The 12,503-nt window shown below is 33.7% G+C and overlaps 1 protein-coding gene across 1 annotated transcript; it reads left to right on the top strand.

Moving 5' to 3' along the window:
• The first annotated feature begins 10,511 nt into the window (after positions 1-10,511).
• On the top strand, positions 10,512-11,459 carry LOC100478881 (olfactory receptor 2M3). The gene has a single exon (XM_002930261.2). It carries the CDS (start codon positions 10,512-10,514, stop codon positions 11,457-11,459), a length of 948 nt encoding a protein of 315 aa, XP_002930307.2.
• The last annotated feature ends 1,044 nt before the right edge of the window (positions 11,460-12,503 follow it).

Consider the following 12,503-nt stretch of genomic DNA (forward strand, 5'->3'; position numbering starts at 1 on the left):
ATAACTCAGGGAGAGGCAAAGCCATATGATTTCACTCATAGGTGAAATTTAAGAAACAAAACATACAGACAAAAGCTATATGATTTCACTCATATGTGAATTTTAAGAAACAAAACTGATGAACATGGGGGGGAAGAGAGAGAGAGAGGGAAATAAACCATAAAAGACTCTTAACTATAGAGAAGAAACTGAGGGTTGAAGGAGGGACATGTGGGTGGGATAGGCTAGATGGATGATGGGTATTCAGGAACATATTTGTTATCATGAGAAAAATAGGAGAAATATGAGCTTTACGATTCAGATAGATACAGCAAAAAAACTCCTGTTTTTCAGAGAAATAATCATCTAACTAGAAAAACCAAATCAACAGATCCTTTTAGTAGCCTAAAAAGAGGGTTCATAAAGATCAGTATACAAAATTCCTTAGCATTTCCTTTACACCAGCAATGGTGATTTCAGGAAAATAAAATACTATTTACAATAAAAAGTTAGTATAAAATAAATATTTCAATGTAATTTACAATACAAAAAATATCCTATAGGAGAAAATAAAGATGTGCAAGATGACTAGAAGAAATAGGCATTCTCTGTTCAAGGATGGCATTACAATATTTTAACAATGCCAATTCTCTTTCATATATATTTTCATATTTATTTTACACATCTAATATTAGTGTTAAATCATAACAGCATACAAAGAAACCATTGGGACAGTATTGATCTCAAAAACTGACTTAGAGTATATAGAATCTTAAAATCTGATAAAGGAAAAATTATATATTAAAAGGACAAAAATTACTATGACCTTGAGTAGAGAAAACTTGCTCAGTACTCAGAGAAAAATAAATTTAGGATCCTATTTTAAAAAATACAGAAAATTGATCCCTTTTGATTAAAGATTTCAATAAGGAATGCTATATATGTAATTATTTGAACATAACATAAAATAATCTACTTCTTATAAGGAATGGACAGATTTCTTCAACAAAAGATTAAGGAAATATTATTTAATTACATTAAAATTACGAACATTTATCTAGTAAAAGACATCATGGCCAAAGTTAACACAATGATACAGATTGAAAGAAGATAATTTACTTGCCTAAAACAAACAAAACAATAGAATCTAAAATGTTTAAGAAGTGTCTACATATCATTGAAAAGACCTCAATTTAACTAAAAATCAAGGAAATAAAATTTAGATAACAATGAAGTACCACTGTGTTAAATAGAATAGCAAAACTCCAGAGGCTGAATAATGTTAAATGGTGCAATGAAGGGGGGCATATAAAATTTTTCTCAATTGCCAATTGTAACATAATTGGACGTTGGCATCTTTGGGTACAATCTACTGGTATCAGTTAATTTATATTTAAGATTTGGCAATTGTGCTCATGGTCATTTATACAAAAATAAATTCTCAGAAATACCTGAATAATGGAAATAATGCAAATAACTTCAAATTTGCTTCCAGTTATGAATAACAGGTTCCCCAAAGTCTGTGATTTAATCACAAATTTATTTACTTTTTAATAAAAATGCCTAGATTTAAGCAGTTTGTGATGGGAGATAAAATTTAAGCATTTCCTAAGAAATCTTAGATTAAATAAAATAAACAATAGATGACATCTTCAAGGACATCAAGAATTGTTTTCAAGCCATAGAAATAAAAAACAAGGTAATATTGTAATAAATAAATTAAGCAATGATTTCAAGTAGGTACTTTGATGTATGGAAATGTGATAAATATTAAATGGCATTATGAATCACTGTAGAAAGACAGTCCAATGCAAGATATAATTTTGTGGATTAGGAAAATCCATATAAAAATATGAAATTATACTATCATTTTGCTTTCCCAAAAGATATGTTAATGACTTTAAAGACAATTCACTGAAGAGGATATCTGAATGCCCAGTAAATACATGAGACAAATACCCATATCAGTAAAAACAAAATGCATATTAATGTAAGAATGAAAAACAATCGCTCACAAATAGGTTCACAAAAGTTTGTTTCTTTAAGATTTATTTTATTTACTTTAGAGAGAGAGAAAGAGAGCATGATTTGGGGCAGACGGAGAGAGAGACTCTCAAGCAGACTCCCCATCAAACAAGGAGCCTGACTTGGGGCTCAATCCCTGGACACTGAGATCATGATTTGAGCCGAAATTAAGAGCCAGCCACTTAATCAATTGACCCACCCAGGCAACTCTAGGTTCATAAAAGTTAAAAAAAAAAAAGCAGTAACAAATGATTTTGACAATGTAGTGAGAGAAAATGTTTTTTTTCTTTGCATTGCTAGTGAAAATATAAAACCCTACCAAATTTTCTTGCATACAGTTGGATGGTATTTTTGGAAACCCAGACATCTTCCTTTTCGGATATTGTTTCTATCCTATATAATTCTTTGGTGGAGAACATTATTAACAAAATGAAGGGTTACTTAGAAGCTGAAGTCAATATTAAATGAGCAGCAGATTCATAAGGAAGTAATGGTTTGGAAATGAACATGATAAATATGAGTTGCAGAAGGAATGTCAAAATAATATAAATAGCAGGCATTTGGTAGCATCTGGAATTTAGGGAAAAATCTATTAAACGAAGATATATAGATGCAGTGATCATAAACATGAACCAAAGAAAATGAAAAGAACAACTCTGAAAACTTGGGGGAGTCTGATTATCCACGGAGGAAAAATTAACCAGGCACATAATATTTGGAGATAATGACAAGATAACAACTACTAGAATCTGAATAGAGTAACCACAAATAGCAAGCGTTCAAATAAGAAAAGGAAAAGAAATTAAAATTGTGTTGAAATCTCCAGCGCAGAAATCTCAAGTCAAATGACTCCTCAAATAGAAGCACTTGAATAGTCAATTTGGAAATAATAGTGAATTTTAAAAGAGTTCTATTTAGAGGTAATAAAGCCCAAATCTCAATGAGTATCTCTATTCATTTTATTTTAGAATCAGGAAACCAATTGCCTGTTTGTCACATGTCCATCTTGTGGAGTTAGTAGTGAAATATTTTGAAATTATGAAAATAATTTTAAAAGGCAATTGCAAATAGAGTCATCAATATATGAATGAGCCAAGAGATACAGGGAGAAAAATAAGGGGGTTATACTATTAATCTAGGATGTAACTGCATTTTATTTTGATCACAAATATTAATAAGACTAACATAATATAATAAAAATATTATTATTAAAAAAAGATCCACACTTTCAAAATAGAGAACTAATTTTATATGAGGCCTTAGGAGAAAAAAGTAGGTAATAACATACATTACTATAATTAAAGACTAGGGACTGGATAACCTGGAGGGATTGCAAATTGAAATCACAGATGACTTAGCAAGATGTGTTAGTAGGTTTTCTCTAGAAATTTAAATGTTTTCAGTTGCTTAGTAAGTAGTTCCATATATCCCTAGAAACATCTAGAAGGTAAGTCCAAGGAAGATGGTATATATTTTGAACTGTCCTTCTGGAGTTCAGTAAGCTGGAACTACATGTCCTTCAAAAGTTACGTATTAGAAGTTTTGTTACTTTGACGTTCTCCAAATAGAGAGGTAATTTTCCAAGTTTACCTGCAACTTATATTTTTATATTATCTGTAAAATTAGAATAATGTATTTCTTATATTTAATACATGGAATTGTGAATGTTAAGTTAAATATTAACTGCAATGATGCAAAGTTAGTGTAAGATATTATTTAGAGCAATAAAATATATGCTAGTTATGGACCTTTGCAAGACTCCAATGGAGCTACCCTATTCATGTTTTCAATCACTTATGGGAATCTTATGAATTCCACCTGTATGCACACATCTATTGTTTATTCATTCCATAAAAAATAAATATATAGTTTACCAATCAAGAACCAACAATCTGGTAAGGAAGACAAAATATTAAAAAAATAATAATTGTAAGTGAGTAACAGTGGAACTTACTGCAAGTATTTTAAAAAGTGTGATAAGATGTGTACAATAAATGTAATTCTGATCTCATGAACATACCCTGAATGACACTTCCATGAGGAATTCGTAAAAGTTAATATATTCTATCTTATAACAACTCTATGATGTGGGCAGGAGCATAAAACAATCTCAGAGAGGTTAATTAACTTGCCTGATGATGCAAGAGTTAATGGTAGAGCAAGACTGAAAACTCATGTTTATCTGATCTTAAGGTCCACAATATTAGGTTTTTATATAGAACAGAGGTAGATGCCACACATCTTCTGTAAATTTAGCATATGAAAACTTGCTGTCTACAGAATGAAGAAGGAAATAAAGAAAGATGCATGTGCTTCGAAACTTGAAGGACAAACATGATATGATTACAAAGGCAAAGGATTGTGGAACAGAAAATACATTCTTTTTTTAAAGATTTTTAAAACTTGTATTTATTTATTTGAGAGAGAGAGTGGGTGAGAGAGATCATGAGCAGGGCATGGTCAGAGGGAGAAACAGACTTCCCACTGAGCAGAGAGCCTGATGTGGACTGGATCCCTGGACCCTGGGATCATGACCTGAGCTGAAGGCAGAACTTAACCCACTGAGCCACAGAGAAGCCCAGAGGAAAGACATTCTGAGTAAATCCTGAGTATGAATCTGCCTTCAGATTTATGTGTTGTATCTTTGGGATCTCTAAGTAGAAATGTGTGGAGTTGATATTGGGAAACGGAGAACACATGACTTGAAGTAAAGGCTTGAATGACTTTCTGCAATACCTCACAAACAAGATCAATAAGGAGATGCTGCAGAAAATTTGAGACATTTAATGCTTTTGAGAAAAAGAATAATATAATCCAATGGTGCTTTGGGGAAAACCCAAAAGGACTGTGTCAAATGACTGAAAAATAGAAAATAAGATTTATGCATAATGTCAGTGGGTACAGATGCAAATAAGATTTTTTTCCCCTGAAGTACTGATGAAATTTTTCAAAAGATATCAGCAATCCTTTTTGTGAGAAGTGGTTTAATCTTCTATTAGGAGGCAAGGACAGTTTTTGCATGTTGTTTTATACATAAGTGCCTAGTCCTTGTGTCTGGTGGTGGGATCATAATGATCACTCATTGAATGCGTCACATTTAGCACAGAAACGGGCTCAGTGACCCTGATCTGAATTCAAACAAAAAATCTCCTGCTTTTTTTTTCTCCCTTGTTCCTCTCAGTTTCTCTTCAGTCCAAGATTTTTTTTTCCTTTATTATTCACTGCCTTTCAATATTCTATTGTGTGCTGTCTTTACTTAGCCAACGTGACTCCCCTCTTTTCTGCCCACCTCACTCACTTTAATTTCCCTTTTAACCTGTAAGTATATATATCTATATCTATATCTATATCTATCTATCTATCTATCTATCTATCTATCTATCTATCTATCTACATACTGTTTAGCTATAGTTATATTGTATATTTTTCAAGGTATTTGTGGCAATGACTTTTTATTCCAAAATGTGAAGATTTGATGATAATTCATGATGCTAATAAGTTTGTGAGGAAACTATTATACTACACATATAGGGAAATGTTGTGCATTATATCCTTAAGTGCATACCAGTAACATCTATAGCAAGCCTTCATATATTATATATCTAAAAGAGGATGGGAGTATACAGGCTCTATCTCTCCACTTACTAATCTTAAATATTGCAGTGTTCTGTTGATAAATAACAATTCAAAACTGTGTCTTGTAAATAGAGACTCTCTAGTCTTGATTACTCCTACTTTCCCCACACTGTTATTATTCAATGGGTCTCTTGTGGACTAAATGAAAAGATGATTTTGCTTATGTGAAGAGACTGTGAAGAGGCATAGTATTAAAATACACTAGAGTTTGTTAGCACACATGGACTGTAAAATACAGTTAGCAGAAATTGGGATGGCAAATGAGACAATTATAGAGTCAGTTCCTGTCATTTATTAATAATAGAGTCAAGGGCAGCACAGTGCTAAATGATCACAACCCTTCCTAAAGCAATTTCTCTTTCATAAGCTACTCCAAAGAAATTTGATTTATGAGTTTGAACATAGAATGAACTGCAGGATGCCAGAAACATTTCAGTTCCTCCAATGATTCCAGCTGTGTAAGAGGATTGGGTCTTAACAGCAGTATATGGCCCTAATTAAGCAGAAAGATAAATAAGAAGACAATTGGATACAGGTTAAAAAAGAAAGAAAGAAAGAAAGAAAGAAAGAAAGAAAGAAAGAAAGAAAGAAAGAAAGAAAGAAGAAAGAAAGAAAGAAAGAAAGAAAGAAAGAAAGAAAGAAAGAAAGAAAAAGAAAGAAAAGAAAAAGGCTCCTGGTCCATGGAGTTTCTCAGGCTCTGTAGCTTTCTTGGCACTCCTAATCTCCTAATTTAAAGACTAGTTAATTATATAGTGTTGGTCCAACTTGAAAGAGTCAATGAATCTGACATTCTGTGTATAATTCAAGGATGCAGCCCAATTGCTTAAAATCATACCCTGTAGGAAAAAAAAATGACCAAAGTTCTGTTAGAATTAAATTAATCAGACTACTTGGGGGGGGTTCTAAGTCTTCTAAGATTAATATAAGCAGCCCAAGAAAGCTTTTCTCCCGTTGATGCTTGTTCCCCCAGTTCAACAATCCATTTCCACAGCCACAACATAAAGTTTAGTAAATCATTCAGACCAGCACACAATACAGGACTCCTAAACCAATCACCCCCTTTGCAGGAAAGCCAGGGGTAGAGTGGAAAGGAAAACATCTGAACCCCAAAATAAAATCACAATCATTTCCTATAAAAGTATGCCTTGATTCAGTAAGTATCTATTGTATATGACTCATTAAATCTTTTCCTTCATTTAATTTACATCTTAATGAGGAAAAACGAAAAAATCAGATAAATTAGTTTGGTGCCAGATGTGGGAAACACTGAGGAGAATAAAAACAAAATAATATTTAGCGAGAGGACAGAAAGGCTTTATGAAGCAGAAAGCATTTAGGTAAGAACCTGAAAGTGGTGCGTAATTGGTCTAAGGAATAGAGAATGGTCAAAGGGAACAGCCAGTACAAACTCACTGGGTTAGTGCATTCCAAGTGTGTTCCAGAAATGAGGAGGCCAGTGTGGCTGGTGGTAGGTGAGCCAAAGAGTCAGTAGGTAGAGGGGATGAAGGTAAGAGGGTGATAGGGTTCATATTGAGGACACAGAAGATAACATACTCTATTATTTGTGTGCAATCAAGGTAAAAAATCAGGCAAAACATACTTTAGAGATAATTATTAAATTATATGTATCATGTGGGGGGTGATGGACTATGAAAGGATAGGAGGAAATCTTTTGGAAAAAATCCATATTTATACCTGAGTGGTAGCTACATAGGTTCAACCATGTATCAAATTTCATCCATGGTATACTTAAGATGAATTCAGTCAACTCACCTCTATATATGTTATGTATATACATACACACACACATATGTTTCACTTCCATAAGATGTTTGTACAAACATCAGGAGACAACAGCATAATATTGCCATGTTATATTTAAGCCATCCCTAATAAAATTAATACATCTATTTACTGCTGATGTTAAAAGATGAAAAATAAGTATGCAGCAATATTTTATGCCATAGACATTTATTTTATTAACAATTCATTTAAAACATTTTATATAATTAGTTCATATGTAAAATTTACGGTACAACAAATTTTCATAAATAATTTAGCAGGAAAAAAGTGAAACAAAACAAAAAAATAATTTAGCAGCACAGAATATGTTGTAATCAGATTTTATATGTAACATACAATACTTCAATGTAGTATACAATATTATATATATAATGTATACATTCCTTCCGTGTTAAAGTATAGGTAGATTGGTTGAAATACTTTTCAATACATTGAAAAATCAGTGATCTTAATTTCAAAATGTTCACACTTATTTGCATAACATGTTCATTACAGTTTGAGGTATTTCATTTTTACTTTATTATTATTTTTTAAATTTTTTATTATGTTATGTTAGTCACCATACAGTACTTCCTTAGTTTTTGATGCAGAGTGCCATGATTCATTGTTTGCATATAACACCCAGTGCTCCATGCAATATGTACCCTCCTTAATACCCATCACAGGCCTAGACCAATCTCCCAACCCCCTCGCCTCTGAAGCCCTCAATTTGTTTCCCAGAGTCCATAGTCTCTCATGGTCATTCCCCCTTTTGTTAACTCCCCCTTCATTCTTCCCTCCCTTCTCCTACTGATCTCCCTACTATTTCTTATGTTCCACATATGAGTGAAACCATATGATAATTGTCTTTCACTGCTTGACTTATTTCACTTAGCAAAATCTCTTCCAGTCCCACCCATGTTGCTGCAAATGTTAGGTAATCATTCTTTCTGATGCCTGAGTAATATTCCATTGTATATATGGGCCACAACTTCTTAATCCAGTCATCTGTTGAAGGGCATCTCGGCTCCTTCCACAATTTATCTATTGTGGACAATACTGCTATGAACATTGGGGTGCATATGCCCCTTCTATTCATTAGGTCCATATCTTTGGGGTACATTTTAAATCTAAAAAAGCCCTTTTAGGGGCATGTGGGTGGCTCAGTTGGTTAAGCATCTGCCTTCAGCTCAGGTCATGATTCCAGGATACTGGGATCAGGCCTGTGTCAGGATCCTTGCTCAGCAGGGAGCTTGCTTCTCCTTCTCCTCGCTCATGTTCTCTCTCACTGTCTCTGTCTATTTCTCTCAAATAAATAAATACATAAAATCTAAAAAAAATAAAATTAAAAAGGGCCCTTTTAGTGGTATTAATCTAACATCATTGCTTTTGCTAGACATTAACACAAAACAGTTAACTGATCCCTTAACTTCTCTCTGTTCCTATAGTCTAGACCATTAAACCTTTAAGTCCTAAACCACACTCCAAGTTATTAAAGCTCTACTTAGAATTTTAAAAAATTACAAAACAGGTAAAACAATGGATAGTAAAATCATGTTTTAAATTACAGTTTTTGTCAAATAAAATGTACATTTTTAGTAAATTGGGCAGAATCACATGGAAATTTTTCATTTTCCAAAGCCTCAAACTAAAACATCAAGCACACTTTCTTGACTCCCGGAGGTGGGAAGATCCATAAATACAGGAATAAAGTAAGCCGGTGCCTTGATCATTGAAGAGAGCAACAAGAGATTAAAAAAAAAATGATTGTCAAAGTAGGAAATATAAAAAAATATGCTATTGTATAGGTGAAGGATTCCACTCCAAGACTCTTGCTAAGGAAATGAGATTATTTTATACAAAGGAAAATAGTCTAAAGATAAAGTAGGAGACTTCTCTCTTTTCTTCAATAGTATTTATTTTAAAAATATGTCACAAATTATATTCAAAGTTATGTTTGTACTTTATAAACGTGATCTCATTTGTCTTAATAGCACCTGCAATGCCAATATTCAGAAATACTAAAATTTACAGAGTGGAGAATGAGGCTTGGAGAAATTAATTATATAAGATAACACAGAAAAATAATGTTTGAGCCCTTTGAACTATGCTTTTTCACTATACCCTGGACTACTTCTCCAGGAAAATGACCCATGCCAGAATATCTCATAGGTATATCAGATTTTAAGAGATGGAGTAGGGATGGACATACTGGTGAGGTACTGCTTCCACTACAACTTACCTTATTAGCCATAAGTATTACTTATGGTAATTTTTTATTATGTTATGTTAGTCACCATACAGTGAATCATTAGTTTTTGACGTAGTGTTCCATGATTCATTGTTTGTGTAGTTCTAACTGATGATTTCTCAATATCTTCTGTTTGCTTGGTGTTTGAGTAATCCCATCTCATTTCAACTACTACATGATTCCTTTTACACTTTGGTAGACAATATTTGTATTAGTATCATAGGGTGATTACTAAATTCAGTGGAAAATCTCATTGACTTCCCAGCAATTCATGAGCTTTCTTGTGACTCTTAGTGTATTTCCAAAGTGATAATCCACATTACACAGTTGAGTTCACTAGTTGCTAAAATGAGATTACATGCATCTTGGGAAACCTCCTATGTTCTAATGATGAAACTTACTATGTGTGTTATCTACACTTATTTTTTTTATTTTTATATTTTATTTTTTTAAAGATTTTATTTGTTTATTTGACATAGATAGAAACAACCAGTGAGAGAGGGAACACAAGCAGGGGAAGTGGGAGAGGAAGAAGCAGGCTCATAGCGGAGAAGCCTGATGTGGGGCTCGATCCCACAATGCCGGGATCACGCCCTGAGCCAAAGGCAGACGCTTAACCACTGTGCCACCCAGGTGCCACTACATTTATTTTTTTAAGTCACATAAAGCTAACAATAAAATTTAATATTCCTAGTTTATAAATACAAAAAGTATGGTCAGAGAAATACGTTTTCCATATGTAGAAATGTAGGTGTGGTGATTTAAGCTAGAAGTCCTTGATATTTCCATGAACACAGTCTTGACCACTTCATATGTTATATTCTCTAGAGTGAATATCATGGAATGGGAGAATCAGACCTTCAACTCAGATTTCATTCTGCTGGGAATCTTCAATCACAGCCCCACCCACATCTTCCTCTTCTCTCTGGTCTTGGGCGTCTTCACAGTGGCCTTCATTGGAAACACTGTCATGATTCTCCTCATCTACCTGGACATCCAGCTTCACACACCCATGTATTTCCTCCTCAGCCAACTGTCCCTCATGGACCTCATGCTCATCTGCACCACTGTACCCAAGATGGCTTTCAACTACTTGTCTGGCAGGAAGTCCATATCTCTGGCTGGCTGTGGAGCCCAGATATTCTTATACGTTTCCCTGCTTGGAGCAGAATGTTTCCTGTTGGCTACAATGGCCTATGACCGTTATGTTGCCATTTGTCACCCATTAAGATACTCAATTCTCATGAACCAGAAAATCTGTTGTATTATAGTTGTTTCTTCCTGGATTGTTGGCTTTCTTGATGGTATAATTGTCATTGCAGTTGCACTGTCCTTCCCATACTGTGGTGCCCGAGAAATACCCCACTTTTTCTGTGATGTCCCTGCCCTTCTCACTCTCTCATGCACTAACACATTGCTGTTTGAAAGGTTAATGTTAATTTGCTGTGTAATTATGCTTCTTTTTCCTGTAGCAGTAATCATTGCTTCCTATGTTCGTGTTATTATGGCTGTCATTCACATGGGTTCTGGGGAGGGTCACCAAAAAGCTTTTGCCACCTGTTCCTCCCACCTCATGGTGGTAGGGATGTACTATGGAGCAGCCATGTTTATATACATGTGGCCTGTTTCTGATCGTTCCCCCACCCAGGACAAGATGGTGTCAGCCTTCTATACCATCCTTACTCCCATGCTGAATCCCCTCATCTACAGCCTCCGCAATGAGGAAATGGCCAGAGCATTCATGAAGGTGTTGGGGAAGGGCAAGTCTGGAGATCAAATTGCCTAACTAACTTTTTTCTATCATCTTTGCTTTATGCTGAAATTCATGTATTCAATTGGTGCAATTCAGCCCCCAATATTTACCCATCTGTATCAAAAGTTTTATAGACAAGCACATAAGATTTAGAAAGTGAAAAACTGCATGCTTTTTTGTTCAAATATTATATTTGTTTCATTATGGAAACTTCAAAGTGTGGCTATAAGTAAATATTTGCTGTAAGGTAACATGCAGAATGTATAGTCTGACTATCTTATGCAATACCAGTTAGCAACAGAAAGATATTTGCCAAACACAATACTACATAATACTATAGTAAAACAGGGCACTGATAAACTTTCTTTAATATATAGTAGTCTTACATTTGGCCAATCAAAAAATTCTCCAGAGCCCAATATCATACCTTGGGTAGATCAATTTGTTAAAGTGAAAAACCAACTTAATTATATTCCAAGTTATATATTTATAAGATTATTATAAAAATTAATATACTTTACCTAGATAGAGAAAAGAGGCATCAGATTGATGTTTAGGCATATTGAGTCTATGTTGTAATGGACATTGTCCTCCTTCAGGATATCAGAGGATTAGGGAACTCCTATTTATTTCCTTTTTTAACAGACATCAGCCTTCAACATGAGAGAATGAAAGGTGATTCCTCAAAGTCTGGTCTTTTCTGTTTAAATGTCTGATCATTATAGGGGTTGTGTACTATAATTATATGGAAAAGTGATCAACTTTATAAACAGAAAAGTTTAGGCTTTCTGAAGTCTGGATTTTTTTTTTTTTATAAATCACATGTCATGTTTGACATCACTATAGATAGTGCTGTAATGATATTTATATGAAATATAGTGCAATTCTGGGGATTCTTTTGCTTTATGAGGAACAACCACTATCTGAGTTTTAACTATTAACTATTTTCTTAAAACTCTATCATTTTGAAATTAAATGAAATGAAACTGAATTACTTTTCCTTCTGCCTAACAGATGAACACAAACTCAGCAGCTTTAAATAACACCTGTTTATTAAGTCCCAGTGTATATAGGTAG

The sequence above is a fragment of the Ailuropoda melanoleuca genome, chromosome 3 (genome assembly GCF_002007445.2).
Source record: "Ailuropoda melanoleuca isolate Jingjing chromosome 3, ASM200744v2, whole genome shotgun sequence".
NCBI lineage: Eukaryota > Metazoa > Chordata > Mammalia > Carnivora > Ursidae > Ailuropoda > Ailuropoda melanoleuca.